The sequence below is a fragment of the Aulonocara stuartgranti genome (assembly GCF_965226115.1).
Source record: "Aulonocara stuartgranti genome assembly, chromosome: 14".
Classification (NCBI taxonomy): domain Eukaryota; kingdom Metazoa; phylum Chordata; class Actinopteri; order Cichliformes; family Cichlidae; genus Aulonocara; species Aulonocara stuartgranti.
In genome coordinates this window covers 5,741,338-5,762,205 of record NC_138950.1, presented here as the reverse complement: position 1 = coordinate 5,762,205, position 20,868 = coordinate 5,741,338, and the positions used below count along the sequence as shown (strand labels likewise).

The window sequence follows — 20,868 nt, the reverse complement described above, 5'->3', positions numbered from 1 at the left end:
AGTAATAAAGAAAAAAAACACTCTTTACTCATTATCTGCTCCTGCACAGTCCATTTTATTCAGTGGCTGTGTCAGCTCTTTCTCCTTTCAGGACATCTTTACACTGTTGACACACATTCACGCACAAACACAGCGCATCAGAAACTCTCCTTCTTCCTCTCTGTATTCAGACATCGTTCAGTCTCAGTTCATCTCTTCTTTGGATCTCTTTGTCTCCCGTCCTTTATAAGGACACCTCTAAAGACAGCTCCCACTGTTTTGCATCTCGCAAACAGGAGCCTTCATCGTCCGTTGTATAATGTCGTCTTCATTTTATAATTCCACTGAATTCAAGATGGGATGTTATCATGCATGTGTAATCGTAACTTCACAGGTGAGACATCGCCTCGTTTCCCTCTCTGCTGAACATGAACAGTGTAAAACATCAGGAACATCTCTCTGTAACACTGATAAACACATTTGTGTAGAAAGACTGACTTTATACTTCTCTTTGGGATTGTAGTGGAATTAATTGCCTGATCAATAAAGAAACAAATCTATCACTTATATTTCTGCTGGGTAAATGTACTTTAAAACGTCGATAACTAAGTAATAACCTATCTCTTTTTTTGCCCAACCTCCCACCAGGCCAAGCTGATCGTCCCCAACAGTACAGCAGGATTGATCATTGGTAAAGGCGGAGCTACAGTCAAGGCAGTGATGGAACAGTCTGGGGCGTGGGTCCAGCTATCCCAGAAGCCAGAAGGTATCAACCTGCAGGAGCGTGTGGTCACCATCAGCGGCGAGCCCGAACAGAACCGGAAAGCAGTGGAGATCATTGTCCAGAAGATCCAGGAGGACCCGCAGAGCTCCTCGTGCCTCAACATCTCCTACTCCAACATCACAGGGCCAGTCGCCAACTCCAACCCCACCGGCTCACCGTACGCCAACTCAACCGAGGTCATGCCAGCTGCCGCAGCCGCTGCCGCGGCTACGGCTTCTTCTCTGCTCGGCCAGGCAGGCCTGGCTGGGGTTGGAGCCTTCCCAACCACTATGTCCAGCCTATCAGGCAACGACTTGCTCGCCATCACTTCTGCCCTCAACACTCTGGCCAGCTATGGTTACAACACCAACTCTCTGGGCCTGGGGCTCAACCCTGCTGCTGCTTCAGGGGTTCTAGCCGCAGTAGCGGCTAATGCAAATCCAGCAGCAGCTGCTGCAGCTAATTTGTTAGCATCCTATGCCAGCGATGCATCCACCAGCGCTGCTCACCCTGCAGCCAGTCTTGGAGGCTTCTCTCTGGGATCCCTAGCTGCTGCTACAGGGGCCACCAATGGTTACTTAAGCGCTGCTTCACCACTTGTGGCATCATCTCTACTGGCCACAGAGAAGCTAGCAGAAGGAGCAAAGGAAGTGGTTGAGATCGCTGTGCCAGAAAACCTAGTGGGAGCCATTCTGGGGAAAGGAGGGAAGACGCTAGTGGAGTACCAGGAGCTGACCGGCGCCAGGATCCAGATCTCCAAGAAGGGCGAGTTCATTCCTGGAACTCGGAACAGGAAGGTGACCATCACAGGTTCCCAGGCCGCCACACAGGCTGCACAGTACCTGATCAGCCAGCGAATCACCTACGAGCAGGGGGTACGCGCCACCAACCCACAGAAGGTGGGCTAAACCTGACAGCCGATGAGAAACGAGGAGGAAAAGAGGAAAAAAAAAGAGTGGGGGCTTGGGGGAGGAGTATAAAAAAAAGTGAGAATGGAAAAAGGAGAGGAGAGCAAGAATGTCGGAAGGAATCGTTCGCACCGTTTTCTTCTGCGTGTTTTCAGTATTCTCTATTAAAAAAAATTTTTTTGACGCAAAGCAAAAATGTGCTGAGAAGACGAGGAGGGAGAGGAGCGAGTTATTACGCTGAAAAACCAAGAAAAAAATGTGCAAAATGTAAATAAGGTTTTATTACTTAACGTCTTGACCTTTTGGGATTTTTTATTGTTTTGTTTATTGTTTTATTGTTTTGTTTCGTTTAGTAAATTAAGCTGTCTGTTTGTTTGTGTATTGTGTGGACAGAGCTGAATGCCATGTAGACAGGCCGACTGCCTGAGAGGCTACAGGAAGTGGGGGGATGGAGGGAAGGGCATGGGTGCGGCAAGGCGGAGGGTTGGGGTTTTGCAGGGTTCAGCCCTCCACCGCCCCCGAACCCAATACGGAAACAACCCTTAGCCCTCCTTCCCCCTGCAGGCCACACCCATCACCCTCCAGTAGGGTTTTTGTTTTTTCTTCTAGGAGATTTACCCCAAACCCCTCGCCCCACCTCCCTTGAATGCCCCTCTCACTTTTTGCTCCCCTGACCCGCCCCTCTCCCTTTTACAAGGGTTTTATAACAAACAAGACTGCAAACCTCAGCCTGGTGTGCGAGAGAAGAAATGCCCTTGACTCCTCCCCCACCGCCGACACCTTCTATTACTTCACCCGCATATGATCGTACCTCCCTCCTCGTCCCCTCGTCTGGGAGATGAAGGGTGAGGTGAAATTGGGCAGAGGTGCGGGGAAAGAGAATCAACCGGGCACTTTTTTTTCTTTTGCACACCTTCCCATACCTGTGATGTATCCCACAAGCAGTGCAGCGCTGCAGGGGTGTTACAGCATGTGACGCCCACCCCCACGTGTGGCTCTAACGTCTCAGATAGAAAGGCGAAGCGCACGCCGATGACCTCACATAGTGAAAAACCCATAAACGACAAGAGCGATACAGCGCAGGCTGCGGCAAACACACAGGATCTATGGCATTTTTTGCAGTCTGCTGTGATAATTCTATTAACTATATTGTCGATATAGGAATCATTACCTTCGTCATTATTTATTAATGAGTTCACCCATATAAGGCTCAGTTGTGTTTTTTTTTTAATCTGTGAATTCAGGTTGACATGAATGTAAATGAGACTATTTTTGATTTGATTCTTTTGTTTTAATTTAAGTGGATTGAAGATGAATAGTAATGTCACATAGTGTAATATATGTCTTATTTAAGTCCAGTAAGAAAGCCACCCCAGGCATTAGGATCATTACAGTGAAGGATCACCTTATATATCCAGTCAAAGAAAAGAACAGGGAACACACACAGACACGCACACGTTTTCACACTGAAACAGAACATTATGATGCCATATTTGGTGCTAGAAAAGGGAAATCACCATATCTATGATGCAGACTGCAGTAAGACTTCTAGATTAGCAAGAAAAGCTCTAAACCTCTCGTACCACAGGCTGCAGTGCAGCTGAATTAACCTACCTGGTTATCATGCTTAGCTCCTAGCTCATGCTGCAAAAGATCACTGCTGTTTATATTCCCTGTTGCAGTTTGCCTGCATTGTAAAGTTGTAACTAAAATGAATAATCCAGTTGAACTGAAACTAATTCTCGGATAAACTGCTGCTCGGCCTGTGGACACCCGAACCCTTCGGATTAACCCAAACCACAGACTAGATAGAGTGAGAGCAATTAAGACTAACAAGATACTACTGAGAAATGCAAACATTTAGTCGGAGGTAACACTGAAACGTGACAAAGGAACGTCGTTTATCTGGGGTCCACTGCTGAATCTGCAAGCCTCGCTAGTAGATTTGCTTTTTTACGGCAGCGTGCATATCAGTAATGGAGATAAATAGGCTCACTGACCTTTGCTCTTATCACGCATCCGTCCAACTGCCAATGAGATGAAGGGCAGATGAGAGATTTTTAACATATGTCCTGGGAGCTGAGCTCATTTCTGCCTCTGGCAAGCTGTAGGTCTCCCTCGGAAACGGATTTACTGCCCACTGTAGACCCAGGAGGCTGCTGAAGATGCTGTTGTTTCTTCTGTTGTTGAGTTTTTTTTGTTTGTGTCGTGTTATTTTTGTCTGTTTTTTTTAACAATCGGAGTACACTGAATTTTTTTTGTCTTAATGCACTGTGAAGCGAGGGAGAGTTTCTCTCGACCTATGAGGTCAGGGATGTGTGCTATAGATGGCATCGTTGACTGGATGGTTTTTTGTATGGCAGGGAAAAAAACACACATATATGAAATATATGTAGAATGCATATGAAGAACTTCACCGGAAATGCACATCATATCTGAATATTGACGGAGGTGAAAGAGACTAGGTCGATGAAGAGGATCAATCAATTGAGGTCAATTAGATCCTACTTACCTGTTATCTTGGAAAAGTGTTTCGTAATTAGGGGGCAGGATGTTGGGGAGTGTTAGGTGTCCAGTAGTAGATTAAAGAGACTGGAACAAATTCTAAATTCAATATCCTATCGCAGCTGTGTCTTTCTCACGTACTGCACATCCAACAGGCAAGTCCCTGGACAGAGATTTAATTCTAACAGTAGCTGAAGTATGACGGAATGTAAAAGGCCAAAAATGAGGAGGGGGTGCATTTGATTTATTGACCTAAAAGCCTGGTGAGGGGAGGGAACACCTCTAAGACTAAACAAACAGACCTTTTGATTCTTTTGAAACCAATCCGACCCAAAATCCTCCACTGTGCTTTTGAATGTGTCACTCTCTGTTGGAGCGCCAGTGAGGGTTTATCTCCACAGCTTGGTAAGGAGGCTTCTTTACTCCCATCTAACACCATCCACACTCTCCTCACCCTCCCACCCGTCCTCAGTTTTCCAGTGCACTCCCATCCTGACACCCCCTCTCCTCCTACCACATCGCTCCATGGGTGACTATGTCTGGTGTTACGATCAATGCATGTCTGCTGCTTGCCCCGACAAATGCCACAGATTGAGCCTCTTCTCTCTTTGCCTCCTCGGGCAGCTGAGGCTCGGGCCACCAAATGCGACACTATCAGAAAATAACCACGCCCGAAGAGGAAGTCATAGCTGGCAGGGCACAGTGCATAAACACTCTTATTTGTAGTTTGTACTTCATAACAGTGACGAGATACATTACTAGCTTGGAAAACATTGCACAAACACACACATATTTCGAGGGAATAATTTCTCTTTGATAGGGTTTGACTGGATTTTATTGCAAAACCTCATAAAAGATCACAGGAAGCCAGTGTGCTTTTGCTCTGCTATGGAAATATACTGTGCTGAATGCATTCAGTAGGCTGATTTCCATTTCATTTAGAGTAAGATTTGCCTTTTTTCTGCAGGTAGACTCATTTATGGACTTAATATCTATTGAGCAATTTTGGAAAATAATTTTAGGTTTGTTGGTCAGACAAAACAAGCAATTTGTCACATGTAGTTGTTTAGCGGAAACAATAATTACTCAGGTAATTTAAAGATTTTGAATGCTAATTAATTGAAAGTCATGTGGCCGTGTTTCCTCCCCCTGCTTTGGAAAGCGTGCATGCAGCACAGTATGTTTACAGTGGCAAAACTGCACTGAAATTTCTTATATAGGTGCCATTTGATTTAATACTTTAATTCTTTTTTATCTTATTAATTAAACCTTAGGATGACTGTCTTTTACACAGCAGCTAATCTCTTTAGTTATCATAACGTTAGGGGATTGAGATAAAATGTGACAAGTACTAGAAGCAATACATGTTGTGTCGTCCCGTCCCTTATCCTCTGTGTGCCGTAGGAGCTTTTGGATTTACCCGTAGATGTTGGATAGGTTTACACGAGTAATTTTTTTTTCAATTTGTGGAAGATGCTGCTATTTAATAATAATAACAAGAAAAAAAATACAAGGTAAAAACATATCGAAATCTGTCCTTTAGCTGGAGAGGCTAGTTGCAAGCAGTGTAATACACGCTCTGTTATAAGCTGACAATAAGTTAATAAGAGCATAATTTTAACCTGAACAAGTAAAACCTGTGCCAAAACAGAACTGTAAATGTGTTGATTTAAATCACATTAGGTAAGAGGAGACATACTTTTATATTAAGAAAATGTGAAAAGTGCCAAATGAACCATATTTATAAATCAATACATAGGGGGTCAGTTTTTGAGAACTAGGTACACTAACAGACAAAGCGCTTCAGTATAGCAGTTTGTTCAATCCCTCTTCACTCCTGCCACAAGACGAGGGACCGCCATGTTAGCCAAGTGTTAGCCTGTCCTCTGGGAACTACTCTTCCCAGGATGCAACAGCACTATGACTCTGGGGCTAGAGTTTCAATATAGTGATAGGTTAGCATAATAATGCTAAAAAAAAAATGTGACTAGATAGCATTCTTAAACACAGCCTTTTATAGTTACGATGAAGATGTATTTTGTGGAAATAGATGTTATCTTTTTTGCACGTCTATATTGCATGATATCAAAGTGAAGCGTGGACAAAAAAAAAAATCAAAGAAACAAAAAAAAGAAAAACCATTTAGGAAGTGTGTGTTGTTCATTTTTCGGAGACAAATCTTTGCATGCCGATAAGGGTAGAGCATTTTGGTATTGTTTTACACGCGTTCAGATGTTCGTTGTTTTTCGATGCAGTCGTGTCAAGTCCCGGTCCACCTGCTGCAGGTGAAGACGATGTTTGATTTCGATGTCACGACCGAGTGAGTATTTTGTCGCTAAGCTGTCTAACCTTCCTCAGAGGGATACGAACAAAACTCTCGAACAAACCTAAGACTATTTTGCTACTTGTTGAGCGAGCTTGGACTAAACGCTTCTCAGTTCCTACTTAACTTTCGAACAATTTTTTGAAGAAAAAAAAAATCTGGATTTATTTTCAAATAATAGACTGAGATTGTCCATGAATGTACTCACCTCTCCATAAGTTTGCATATCACTCTTCTGACCACTGGCGTGCAGTAGAGGCTTACATGTGTTTTAGTGTGTCTCTGTAATCTAACCTTACTAACCCCTCGACGCACTCTGTCAGGCTCTCAGTATTAATATGTTGTCTGTCCTTTGAGCCCCCACGCTCTGAGCTCTGGCTTGTCTTGTCATTGAATTGCACCTTATTGACCTCAAATATGACATGGAGCATCTCTGGTCCCGCCCCTCGTGGTCACAAGTGACTCGTAAAGAGAGACAGTGTGTGAGAAAGAGGTGAAAGATCCCCTCCCTTACTTTTAAATCCAAAATAACGCACAGACACACTATGCTGTGTGCTGCACCGCCTGCCTCCCTTGGGTGACTCGCTGCAGAATTTGGGACAGATTGTGTTTTCACTCCCTTAACATGCAATCCAAGGCTCTGATCTCGGGGAGAGAGAGAAAAAACAGCACTGAACATTGCCAGTGTGGGTTTTGAATCCTGATCCCCCTCCTCCCCTCTCTCTCTGTCTCTCTCTGTCCTAAGTTTCCCAGTTCAGTTTAATTAGATGCTATTGGCTTCGGTGTCAAATTTTTTTGTTTTTTTGCCAAAGTCTCTCTCCGGATTTGCAGTGCGGTCATGCTTCGTATACTGACAGATGTTGTCATGGGAAGTGGCCCGCTGTTCACAAAACTAACTGAGATGGGGAAACGATCGGGATTTCCATTATTGCTCCTCAGTGACACGTTTGCACTAAACCTTCTGCTGTTACAGTGCACGGCACGCCGAGCTGAGGTGGGGGTCAGTGTGCGAGACTACTGTAGATGGTAGCCTTACTGTAGGTGTTCATTCAGCATTGTATTTAGATGTGCATGCTCCTCTCTCTCTCCCGCCCTCTGAGTTTGTCTGCTTTAGGCCCGCTCCGTGGTGTCTGTGTTGCGGCGTAGCTGGCTAGCCATGTTTTATTCATGTCTTATTTTTGTTGGCTTTTGTTTTTACTGTAACGTGTAGAGGAATGCAAACTCAATTCTAACCTGCTCGCCAGGTGACCTCATTGCTTCTCAGTGGGTGTGTGGCTCTCCGACATAGTCCCCAGCTCTTGTTCTCTGCCCCCCGCCTACCCTCCACCGCCACGCCTACCTCCACAAACCCACTCTCACCCACACCCACCACCTTTTCAAAACAACATCTAAGACATCTTTTGGGACCCCGCTCCCCACCCCCTTTTCCACCCTTCTTCCTCCCCCAACTCGGGCCCCATCGAAGCACCAGCAACGGTAGACTGCATTTGTCATATCACTGTTTTTCTGTTCCTTCTCTCGTTTCTCTGTTTATTATTTTCCTGGTTTTGATTTGTACTGTATGCTCTAACCCAAACCAGTTTTAACAAAATGCCATTTTCTGTATGTAGCCTGTTTACCCTACTCCACCCCCCACCCCCCCTACACACACACACACACACACACACACACACACACAAACACAATATCCTCCATGCCCTCTTTTTTTGCACTTTCACTGCCCACTCCTCCTCCTCGCCCAAACATACACACACTTTCCTCCTCCGCCTCCCACGAGTCTCTTCTCTCGAGTGCCAAAATAGAACAGAGAGGGAAAAAAAGCAAAACAAAACAAAAAAAAAAGACAACAACAACAACTACTACTACCATTCCAAGCGTTTCTTTGAGTTGTTCTTGTGTGTCGGACATCCATCCTGGAAGCACCCATGAAGCCAGCATGCTCCGCCCTCATAACATGATGTCGCTCATGACGCCTCAACTGAACAGCACCTTGCCCCCCACCACCACCACCTCCTCCTCCTCCTCCTCCTCCTCCTCCTCCTCACCACCCCCACAGAGCTAAACCCGACAAGGATTAACCCTTCTGCAGGTTGGCTACCTACCTACTGTCCTGCCTCTCAACCTACCTTAAAAAAAAAGCCCTACCGCTCATGCCAGCTGCTTTCCTAATTCTGTCATTTCTTCAGCCTGTGGGACTTCATTGATTGTGTGCCATAGTGTTGGGGGCACCTTTCACTCTCCTCACCTCCCCCTTCTTTCTATACCCCCACCCCACCTTTCTCTCTCTCTCTCTCTATAACCCCTCTCGCTCTCGCTCCATTTGATTTTTCTCGATGGGAAAGATTAAAAAAAAACCTCCATTTTCTAATGATGATTTTTTTTGTTGTTGTTTAACATCCAAACCACGCACGCCGACACATGCACCGCCCCCAGTGCAGTGGTGTGGGGAGTGTTTACGCACCGTCAGCTGCGCAGCCATCCTCTGTCTTCTTGAACTTTTTGAACTTTCACCCCCTCATGAACTTTATTGACCTTCTTCCTCCTCCTCCTACCCCCCTTCTGTGTTCATCCAACTGTTTGGACGATAACTCTCCATTCCATCCCCAAAACCTCTCTGAGACTGTGCAATGCTAGCTGATATGATTGGATTTTTTTGTTTGTTTGTTTGTTGCTCACCATTGGGGACAGTTCTCGGAGCTATAAGTCAAAAAAGAACAAAAAAAAAACATATGAAAGGAAGAAAAAAATATTTTAAAAAATGCAGACAAACAAAAAAAGGATAAAACACTAAACAATTGTTTCTCCACAATTTCATTTTTTTTCTCTCTCATTGTAAATATTTTTGTCAGATTTTTTGCCGAGGTGTAAAGAGAGAAGTGTTGAGCAGAAAGGGGCGGGCAGCATAAAGAGAAACTAGTGGACGCGGTAGACGATCGTAACACTTTTCATCCTCTGTATCCGATACTTAGGTCTGCCTGTATAATCGGCTATGCTAGTTCTACTGTGTTAACCTGTGCTGTTGTTATTAGTGTTGATTTACCTACTGTATTCGCTGTTTAGCGTTCATGTCGGCTAGCCAACTTTTTAGATAAGTGTGCTCATCAAATAATAATACTAATCTTGAGAAATAGTCCGAGCCATTCTCAACGTAGGCTTGCTTTTGTACATTTGTTGATGTTTCTTAACAGTGAGTTGTAGTGGCACTAGTATCTTTTTAATCATCAAGCCATAGTGATTGAAAACGCTTGGTCATGTTAGAGACATATCATCGTGGAAGACGGCTCGACTCAGCTCCTCCAAGTCGGAGAAAGAAAAACAAAAACAGGGAGGCGGAGGCGGAAAATTGAAAAACAAAAGAAGAAGAAATTAAGCTTCTCCCGGGCTACAAAATGAGGAAGATGAGCTGCTAACTTTTGTGCAATACAGTCCTAGTTTACATAACATAGAAGGATAGTTTAGAGATGATTAACCTCTGCAGGTGCCGCTCAACCACTCCGCTGCCTGCAGAACCAAACTTGTATCATATCTCCATATTTCGCCTCCACATCAAAGACATGTTGAAACTATTAAAGTGACTGTGTGAGATTAGACTCCACCATTTCATTGCATTGCTCTGAGCTCCACTCTTGATTTATGCTGCCTGCCCCATTGCCTTGAGAACACCACATGAGCTATTTATTTCTCAGACTATTATTATACTATTAATAAATAACAACACAACGAGAAAAAGGGAACGACTGGAAAAAGGTGAATTAATATTATAATTGTTTTGTTTTTATTTTTAGTATTTAGTGGTTGCTTTTAACAACATTCATTAACTGACTTAAAGATTACTGAATATTTAATGTAATTGTAGCATTGTGTTTGTAAAGAGAAAAAAACCTAGTGAGTTGTGTTTCTTGACTTGTGGATTACCAGTGAAGTGGGCAATCTAGTGCTAATATATATGAGGTCTTTTTTTAAGGATTCTTATTTTGCGACAGCAACAGCAGTCATTATAAATGTTCATTTTAGCATCACCTGTCTTCCGTTGTCTTATTCTTCACCTTCCACCACACTCTGCATCATCACAGTAACACATCGCAAGTCTGAGGGTGGGGACCGAATGTGTGTTTGGGCGAATCGAGGTGCGCGCGCGAGGGTGTGTGTGAGCAGCGTGTGTCGTGAATGTGTGTTAGTTAACGAACCTGTGTTTATTTGTGTGTCTATGCAAAATATGGTGCACATGTGCTTGTATCTTGCGTGTCTGTCTGCTCACACGTGCGAATCTGCGTGCGTCTGCGTGGATGTGTGTGTGTGTGCGATTGTTGGGTCTGTGAGGGGGGGTTCGGGGTGGGTGTTGTGTCCAGTGTCCACCAAAAGCTAAAACTTGTCAGGCTTCCATACTTCCTGATGGAACCTCCTGACGTTATAGCTGCAAACCCTCATCATGTGATCTGACTCAACTCGACTGTCCATAACCCCTTCAGTCACCTGACCAACCAAATCAACCAATCACTGTCCACCACTACCGCCTTCCCCCTGCGCCATCCTTTGCTGCACACCACGTCAGCCCCATGTGATGTTCTCCATTGATAACATACTACTGTCACAATCTACTGTTACATGCTGACAGATCTGGGGATAAATACGCTTGCTTTCGTTCATTCGAGGTGTTTTCACCTTTGAGATTATTACTAAGCGCTCCTTAAATCAAGGCAAGTGTCCCTCAGGTTGTTTGACTTTTAAAGGTTCAGTTCACCCATATTTAATGTTTTCCCAACAAGTGCAATATCTGTCAATAATTTATGCTCCAAAACGCTGGAGGTGAATGGAGTTAAGTCCGTGGTGGTGCTCACAGCATTAAAAATGCATATGTAAATTTAATTCACATTTGTGTGCATATATTTCTGAGGAAACCACAGCCCTCGCTGCAAACAGCTTTGCTGTAGTTTCTGGGACTGATAAGTCAAAACACCACGTGAGTCAAAAAGACAGGTGCTGTCTAACCATCTAAAAAAATTTGAATGTGACTTGAACAGTTTGGGAGATTTTAGCTGTACAGAAGTCAGATTTCTCTTAAATAATAATGAAGGAGATAGGCTACATTTACCAAATAACAGCAATGCCCTTCTCTGTTATATAAGAAACTCCTTGTGAATAATTTTATGTAGAAAGTATTTTCTCTCTGCCAAACTACACCTGCTAACTGTGGAAGGAAACGTGCATCTACCTGTGACAAGACAGCTGAGCTGTGATGATGGTTAGCTACATGTTTCCTTTAAGTGGCAGATATAGTTCCATAGAAGCGAAATAAAAATTACATCAAAGATAATAAAGATAATTTTTTGTTTGTTTTTTAGTAATCTTTTCAAACTCTAAGAAAATAGCACTCGACAAGTACAAATTTGGATTTATAACATTGAAATTTTGAGGTACATAACTTGAAATGTTGAGATGATAACCCAGCCTTACAAAAATAAATAAATCAGCAACTTAAACAGGCTTCAGTAGTTACTGTTGTGGTGTCATCCAATCATGTTTTTTGGTTCCTTGATCACCACAGCCCGGGTCCCGCATAGTTTTATTACACCGAAAAGCTGGTATCTCCAAAATTGGGCAGCTTACACCAAATAAATCGAGATGGATAAATAACTCTATGGCCCAAAATGTCAATTTGATTTTGAGAAGAACTGTACCTCTAAGTAAGAAACTATTTCTTGGATAGCTTGGATGAACTGACCCGTTAATCAGCCTGAGGTGGACTTGTTCTGTTTAATTTCTTCAGCGTCATTTAATGAAATTTAGTTTGTTTTCCCCAGAACTGCATATTACATTTCTACTGTTCATACTACTGTACGTGCTGCATACTACCTTACCAGGTCAGAATCCACCTTAACCTGTCTCCATGCCAACCACAGAGGAGCCAGTTGCATGGCAACCGGCTTCCGCCACAACAAAACAACCTACCAACCAGCCATCTTTCTCAACTGATGAGGCCACGCCCACCTGACTATGATCGCTCCGTAGAAGAAGAGATAGAGGAAGAGAGAGGATAGGAAGAAGGGATGACAGATGAAAGAGATGTAGTTGTGATTCTCAGGGTGTCTTATATAGATCTACTGTTTAGTCTGTTCTCCAGTCTCTCACTGGTGTCCTGTTGCCCCTAACTGAGCCCAAAGACGATCATGTCCTCCTCTGATAAAGTCCTTGTTTGATTGACTACTGACTAATTCCTCTCCATCAGTTGATTGATAGTATTGATTGACCAATTCTCTTGAGAGCTTGAGCTGAAAGGAGCTCAGCACTGTAACTAATGTTTACAACCCAAATGAGACCAACAACGCTGTTGAAAGAATGTCTAGGACTTAAAAAAAAAGGGAAAAAAAAGAAAAAAAGAGAGACAAATCTCTGAAGAGTACTTATTTCTAAATGATGGAACTTTTCGCTTACTTTCTATGTGACATGAGGTAATGTAATTTTTTTCAGTCATTGCATGTGACTATTTTTATTTGCAATGAAACTGTTAGAATGGATGGTACATTTGTGACGTCAGTGCAACGTTCAGACACCGACGCTAGAAGTCAGCCGGTGTCTACTAAGTGTTTTCATGTCGCCGTGAGGAGTGCTTATGGACCAATGAATGCTAAATGTGTGACCATACAAAGCTGTAAAGGTTTTGTTTATTTGTACATGGTTATGGGTAAAATAAACCATTGAAGCAAATTAACATCTTTAGTCTTAAGGAGTAAGCCCTCACACGTTTATTTGTAAAGTCAGTGCCGAGAAAGGTACTTTGGATAATGCAGTCGAGGTAAGTTTCAACAGTTAAAGCTGGTGATGTGCTTCCATTCAAACACTCGGAGGGCTCGATGTAGTTGTGTCAAAGTGTTAGAGAGGGTCAAGAACGAAAGAAAATCAGGGTTCGATCCACTTCCACACATCACCATCCTCCCTACGACAGGCATCACAATCAAGAAGGGGTGAGCTTCAACTCTCTGACATATCCATCTACCCACAATCCTCCTGTGCACCAGAGTCATCCGATCAACAAACACCTGCACCCCCGCATCCACCATGTCAGCTCCTGTGACCTCTGGCCAAATCGTCTCAGCCCTCTCCATGCCATCGGCTAAGTGGCTAGTGGCTTTTTGAGCTGTTGTTGCAAAGCCTCCTGGGAAATGGAGTCACAAACAATTCACAGCATGGTCTGACCAACCTCTTGTCACTCTCCTCCCACACACCTTTCTCCATACGCCACTAAAGAAGTTCCTCCGGCTTCCAGCGAGAAGGTCATGCCATTTTGTTCCTGATGGGTTAGGTCGCCACAAACAAGAACATATACGGGCTTTCCGGGCAGCTAAAAATACAATATGGAAAAAATGGGTAAAAGTGACTTTTTACAGTCAATTCTTACATAATACATTCAGTATTAAGATCTAACCACTGAGATGTTCATCGCTACACTTTGCACTATAAATGCTATGTGAAACTTTACTTTTTTTGTTGTTTATGAAGCTAGAAGTGCTGTTGGAGCAGCAACTACTTTATTGGTAGACTTTAACCTCAAACGTGGAAACGCTGAAAAACAGTGGGGTTGGCAAAAAAGTTCAGTCACAGGCTCAAAATAATAGGGCACATTTCAGAAACTATACCTCAAGTACAGTGATTTACCGGTCATATAAAAAATTACAACCGATATTCAGGGTTGATGTGGCTCTAAAATGAAGCTGTAGATACAAACAAGTCAAAACTCCTTTAGAAGTACATGACTTAACTGTCTGTACAGCTAACAGCATCTTCTTAACGGCATTTCCTGCGCAGGATGTGACATATAAAAAATACATTTGACTTAATTAATTCTAAATGATGCAACTCAACCAAATTGATCACTATATTATAACATTATTTCTGACTATTATGACCAAATACCACAAATATGCGTGCCAGGCTCTCTGACAAATCAGTTCAAACTGAACTTACTGACAAAAGCATCAGTCACAGAGACCTAGACACCACCTCCCTGTCACCAGGTATAACTGGTCACAAACAGCGTGCAGGAAAAACCGTAATGTGATTCTTTTGGTTGCGGGCAGACTGAGTGCCACGTTTGCTTGTAGTTTGTATGAAAGGCGCTGACTTGCCTGCAAATACCTGCAGTATGCCTGCAGTGAAACTTGAAAAATTGAGTCGCACACCAGAAATGGTGATGGTTTGCTTTCAAAGTAAAAGCCTTATTGCTGGAACGAACCGTTTTCAAAGGCTGAAACCTTTACTTTGAAAAATCTCTATTTCTGGTTTTCATCACACATTACAATGTTTCACTACCACTTGATGAGTAGTTTGCTGTTGTTTGCAGACAACTTCCATGCGAACCTCTGGTGACCGCAGCAACCTGCCAGCAACCAAAGCAACTGCTAGGAGGTTCTGGTGCAGTATCGTATCCGTATTTGCAACCTGTTTCCAACTACCATCTTTCACATTACGAACCACTTACAAGTCAGTCTTGGAATACATGAATTTCCCTAGCAACCAGCAGGTGACGGGGTGTCAATGATCAGATTTAAAGCCTAAATGAACGGGGCATGAGCAATTTATTTTACAGTGATTACCAGCAGGGGTGGATCCAGGGATTTAGGGCCCAGGAAAATAATATATCACTTTGTGCCCCCAAAGTGGAAGCCATTGTTTCAAAAATTAATAGTTTTAATGATAGTGTTCTTTATTTATTTTACATTGATACACCACATGCAAATGCTTTTTGTATGTAAATGTGCTTAAACATTTGATTTATAATATAAAGTATTGACAAATATAACTTAAATACTCTCTTGCATATTAATTTTCAAAGTATAGCCAACTAACATAGCTCTCTGTCCAGAGCAATACGCACTTCTTCAAAATGCTCTTTTCATTTGGGTTTTATTTGGGTTATAATGATAATGTATTATTATTACAAGATAAATAGTATGTAGGAAAAAATACATTTCCCAGCAGGCATCCTGTAATCAGACATGCGAGAACCGACCTGCTTCTTCAGATATCAGGGTGGCAGGTTCAGTGTTAGGAGTGTGGGTATGGGGAGGTGGGGTTGGCCTGATCCAGGTGTGTTTGGTCTGTCAGCAGGTCGGTATATGTACAGATGGTCTGCCTGCAGAGATTTCATGTTGGCTAAACCAAAAACCACAAACACATTATTGTCTCTTAGAAATGAAGTGCGCTAACCAACACTTGGTTACACTTGGAGAGGCAAGCAGCATCTTTAATTCTGAATTCACTATGAGTTTAATTTCCAGCTGTCCCTCTTTTCTGGTTTGAGACCCAGACTTTGATTTTAACCACCCCATCGTCTTACATCTGTACCGCTCAGTGTCAACTAGGAGCTAAAAGTACCTGTTAAGTAAACATTATTTTATGGTGATAGGTTCATTATTTTCATTTAAAAAAAAGATTAATTAACTGTTTCAAGTTTAAGTTTATTTCAAGTTTATTTATTTATATAGCACTTTTAAAAACAACAACTGTTGACCAAAGTACTCTGCAATAAAATAGTCAAATCAGAAGACTTATCAAATAACATAGAATGTAAATTAAGAGAAAATAGAATCACAGAAAGAACAATAGTAACAGACACATTTTGATTTAAAGGCCAGAGAATAAAAGTGGGTCTTTAGACGGGTTTTAAAAGTATCCAGTGTTGGGAAGATCCTCATATGCAGGGGCAATGTGTTCCATAATTTAGGAGCAGTCATGGCCCGGTCTCTTCTGTGTATTAATCTGGACCTTGGGACAACCAAGCGCATTTGGTCTGCAGACTTCAAGGATCTTGGGGGAGAATACCAGGTTTCACTGATTTGTAGTGTGCCTGTCAGTCTTGGGCCCTTCATCGCTTTGCCAACCCATTAGCAGATATACATTTTCCCCATGTTAACTGGTCTCTAGGCCTCTGTGATTGGGGTTTGAATTGAATTACCACTGTCACTGAACAACCCTTTGGCATTTTGCAGTGAAACCTTGTTGAGCCATTAAGAACAAATACTCACACAAGTCTATTTTTTTGTGCTGAACAGCAGCATGAAAATCCAACATATGAACCCAAGACAGTATATACAGGGATGCTTTGCCTTGCTGTTGGGACTTTTGAATGCAGCAATGCAAATGGTGCCAGCTCTCAGGATAATAATCTCATACTAGTGGAAGAGGCCAAATTTTAATCAGGTAAGGTTTTTGCTTTTACTTCCAAGCAAAACTTGTTTGATTATGGCTCAATGAGCTAAATGTTGATTCAAATAGTTACCACCCCCAATATCTTTCCATGCTGTTGTCATTTATAATATATTCACAATATATCAATAAAAGGTGGCATTTGGCTTCATAGTTAACACGAAATAGCCTCCACTGTTTGGCTTCTCTTACTTAACAGAAAGGATTATTTCTGGCTCCAGGGCACTTCTTCCTCCAATAAACATTTTTGTGACAAAACATATTCACTCAGATGCTTTTAGAAACAAAACAACATCTTTCTGACAGTTACTTTGAATGTGTTCTCGTCCTTTCTCCTCATCTGTACAATGGCTTGAAAATTGACCACTGGGATGTACTCCAGTTTTAAGATGAATTACACTGTGCCTTAGATCAGCTCCCAAAGGTGCTGTAGGTTGTGTCAGAACCACAGAGTGCTTTGAGGAGACAGAAGGTAAGTGGATTAGTGGCTTGAGAGAGGTTAAAGGATAATTTTGTGTAAGAAGATGAATGCAAACTCTCTACCTGTGTATAGCTAGGAACACATGGTTTATAAATATATATAGTAGTTTCATTTTTCCAAGGTCCTGTGCATTGTGCAGGGAGTGATTAAAGCTTGGTTCTTCCTCTGCAGAGACAGTACATTTTCAAAGTCACAGCTCTGTAGAAGAATAAAGACAAAGAAAGCAATAAATCCCCTCACATCACTGCTACAACCTGCATTAAAATATACAGTTAAAAACTCGTTTCTGTTGAAACTTCATGCTGTCAGTTAAGCATTTCATTTGAAAGCTTGAGAAATGTCTTCTGACGATTATTTTAGCCACATAATACATAAACAACATTATTATGAAAGACATTTTTAAACTAATCCAAACTGGAAGTGTAGTTGCTTTTATATGTCATGTCATTTTTCAGTGTTTCAGTCACCACTGCCCTGCTTTTCTATAGAGGACCTTGCGATGAAGCTAGGTTAATAAACTAAGCCTGGTGCTAACACATAGATCACCGACTTCATTGAAATGAGGCTGCTCAGGTGTTGTTCATGGAGCTGCGATTTTCTGTCAACCAGTCAAGCAATTATAAATAAGTTGAAAATCCAGAGTTTAAATACCACCACAGACCTTAAAAGTAATTTAATAAACTATGAAATGAAGCATCTTTCCCAGGAAATTCCTCTGATTCTTAATTGTAACTCTTTATCTAATTGTAGCCAGTGCTAGCTTGCCATCCATCTTTGTCAGTTTTAACAAAGCACCTACGATTGCTATTAGCTCACCTTTCCTCTTAGAAGCTGCATATTGATTTTCCTCCTTCTTCATGTGTTCCTTTCACTGCTTTACACGCTCCCTCATTCATCTGAACTCTAAGAATAGATCCCACTGAACCCCAAAGGAGTTTTCACAGGAATGTCCAACTTGTTCCAGTGAGGTTTGGTGGAAGTAGGGATGAAGATAAATCGCATGTGCTCGCTTACTGCAACATTTCTTTCCTCATGGAGTGTATATTTCTGCAACAATGCTCAGCTTTTACGAGCCTTGGGTTGCAGCTCTTGTTTTTTGTTTTTGCCTTATCTCTGAGGATTAGATGGAGGTTCATATGATCACATTTTGTAAGTAGGTCTGTGCCAAATGTCTAAGTTGTCCATCTGCAGATGTAGATATCTGAACTAAACCAAAGTAAGCAACAAGCAGAATCACACTACACTGCCCCGGTGCTGGCAGTGCATCTTCACAGCATTAATAAAAAAAACAACCCACAGATGCATCCTTTAGTTTCACAATTCAGGAAGGCATAAAGGGACATGCAAATATTTAGAGTATTACAGCAAATTATTTATAGTGTTGGATTCGGTACTGGATGCCTCTCTGTGCTCTTTCTCCCTGACCTGACCATGTTTACATACAACCATAGGCATTAAGCTGTGACATATCCACACCCCACTGAAACTGTTAACTTTTAGTAGCTGTTATAAATAAGTAAGGCAATCGATCCCAAAGAGTTTCCATGGTTCCTAAAGGGGGTGAATATACAGCATTTTTGTTTTTATTAGCACAGGTTAGGGAAAAGAAGGTTTTTGGACTAAACCTATAATCTTCTACTTTTTCATGGTGAAGATGGAGATGACCGCACCACTGTTCCTACAGAGAAGCAATGACTGTCTACCTTAAAAATAAATTACAGCAAACAACCAAATAATAATCACCACTCCCTCCAGCTGCCTGCTTTCCATCCCAGTCTGAGGGCATGTGAGCCTTTGCCAAACTAAGCAGCAGATGTTTTGAATCTAAAAGATACACAATCACTTAATCCTTTGCAATTCACATTCTGAGCAACACCGTTTAACTGGATCCACAGTGAGGAGGGAGGTTGGCTCAAAGGGTTTCATTCCATAGGGCTATATTTAATTCGAGGGGATGAAGCAAATTAAAAAACAGATCTGAAAAATGTAATTCAGTAGGTAAAATTGCGGGCATTATTGGATCTTTAATAATATCACCTTAAATCTAAATTGCGGCTTTGAGGCAGTGTATGTGCTTCGCCCCCGAATGAAATGCTGAAGATGGAGCAGAAACATGAAATGATTCATCTGTCAGTGCTCTCAAATTTTATCTTCTCACTTTTCCTTCCTTGGGATGTGTTTCACTATAGAATTTTTTCTTCTTTTGATAAGAAATGAAAATATATCAACCACCAGCAGATTCACAGATAACAGATTTAAAAAATCAGCATTTACCTTTTTGAAAGGAAACCCTTTAAGTGATATAAAGAAGACAACAGCGCAGTCCCTTTGCAGGTTTTTGATACAACCTATTTTATATGAAATTTAGAGTGTAATAAAAAGTTTAATAATTAAAGATATGATTTCTAATCTGACTTCATTTTAAATTAACTTGAATAATTTTGGAACCTAAAATGCTTTGTACTTACACGGAAAGCTTCAAATCTCGCATTATGAAAGTATCTTAACCACATACAGCAGATTTGTCTCACATAAAGTCACTGAACCATAAGGAGAATATTTAGGAGTGAAAATGAGCTGATAGTCCGTCTGCTCTTTCATCTAAAAGCAACTAATCTTACAGCAGCTGTAAGCCGAACAACACATTCTCCTGCCTTCATCAAGTGTTTCAAGTGACCTCACACACACACACCTAACATATGTCTAACATAAGTAACTCAACTTGTTGCACTAATGATATTAATATATATTTATAGTTTTGTGTTAAAAAGAGTGCTTATCAATTTAAATTGCTCGTCACCGTCTTTAATCCATATTATTTTCCTACAGCACCATCATAAGTGCTATAATTCAGATGTACATTTCTTTCTCAAACATATTTCAGTTTTATTGAATGTATAATATGTGTAAAAAATATTTACATCAACCATAACTGCATTACAAAAGCTGTGACTTAAAAAAAAAGAACACTGTAGTATGTACAGTGATTGCTTTATCAATTTTATGGTACCTAATATGTTCTGCAATCCTGCAGCTGTTGTTCGTTTTCTTTTGTTTTTGTTCTGGAGTCGATGCTTTAATAAATACATTTTTCTACGGCACAAAAGGGAAACCTACGCAGTGCTTGATGTGTCTAGCCGATGTTGCTGTGGGTGGCGGCAGAACCAGAACGCAAAGAAGTCCTGCTCCCTTCTCTCCCTGGTGTTTATTTTTTTCATTTGTGAACAACATAAAAATGCAATTTGCCCAAATGCTCTCTGCCTCTTCTTTTAGTACATAAAGCACTATTTTACTGCTCTACTTCTTTTCTTCTTGGATTTATTTCTCCTTGGAACATTTTCAGGCAAGCAAATGGAACTTGTTGCGTTGAAGGTAAGACACATCTGGACGGCTGTTAATGCTCTACATTGCTCTAATCTCCGTTTGCAGTATAATAAAGGATTGCATGTGGCATCTAAAAGGTTTGCAGAGAATTATCACCTGATGCTGCACTTCCCGTCACCTCTGCAGAACGTCTTAGTGCTCATTTCCAGCTGTAGCAGGCAGCTGTTTTCATCAAAAAGCTCCACAACTCAGCCAGCAGGAATCATATCCCAGCATTTCAAGCTATCCATGGTGCCAAAGTCGTTTTGCTACTATATAGGCCTGCAGTATAATTAAAGAGACTATTACGAGGAACGTTTAGGAAAGTGCAGCATGATATATA

At 41.7% G+C, this 20,868-nt stretch overlaps 1 protein-coding gene and 1 long non-coding RNA gene across 4 annotated transcripts in view; one reads left to right on the top strand and one right to left on the bottom strand.

The window, feature by feature from the left end:
* Positions 1–10,497, top strand: part of nova2 (NOVA alternative splicing regulator 2) — an 88,960-nt gene extending 78,463 nt beyond the window's left edge. For all 3 annotated transcript variants that reach the window (XM_082502436.1, XM_082502435.1, XM_082502437.1), the window contains one exon: positions 628–10,497. In XM_082502436.1, coding sequence (XP_082358562.1) covers positions 628–1,650 — 1,023 coding nt within the window. In that variant the 3' untranslated portion in view covers positions 1,651–10,497. The remainder of the gene's footprint in view (positions 1–627) is intronic.
* Positions 10,498–10,803: 306 nt separating this feature from the next.
* The window catches only part of LOC309687453, a 30,907-nt gene continuing 20,842 nt past the window's right edge, over positions 10,804–20,868 (bottom strand). The window contains exons 2-3 of the long non-coding RNA XR_014270775.1: positions 17,225–17,360; positions 10,804–17,136 (exon numbers count right to left, since the gene is read on the bottom strand). This is a non-coding gene — a long non-coding RNA (uncharacterized lncRNA). The remainder of the gene's footprint in view (positions 17,137–17,224; positions 17,361–20,868) is intronic.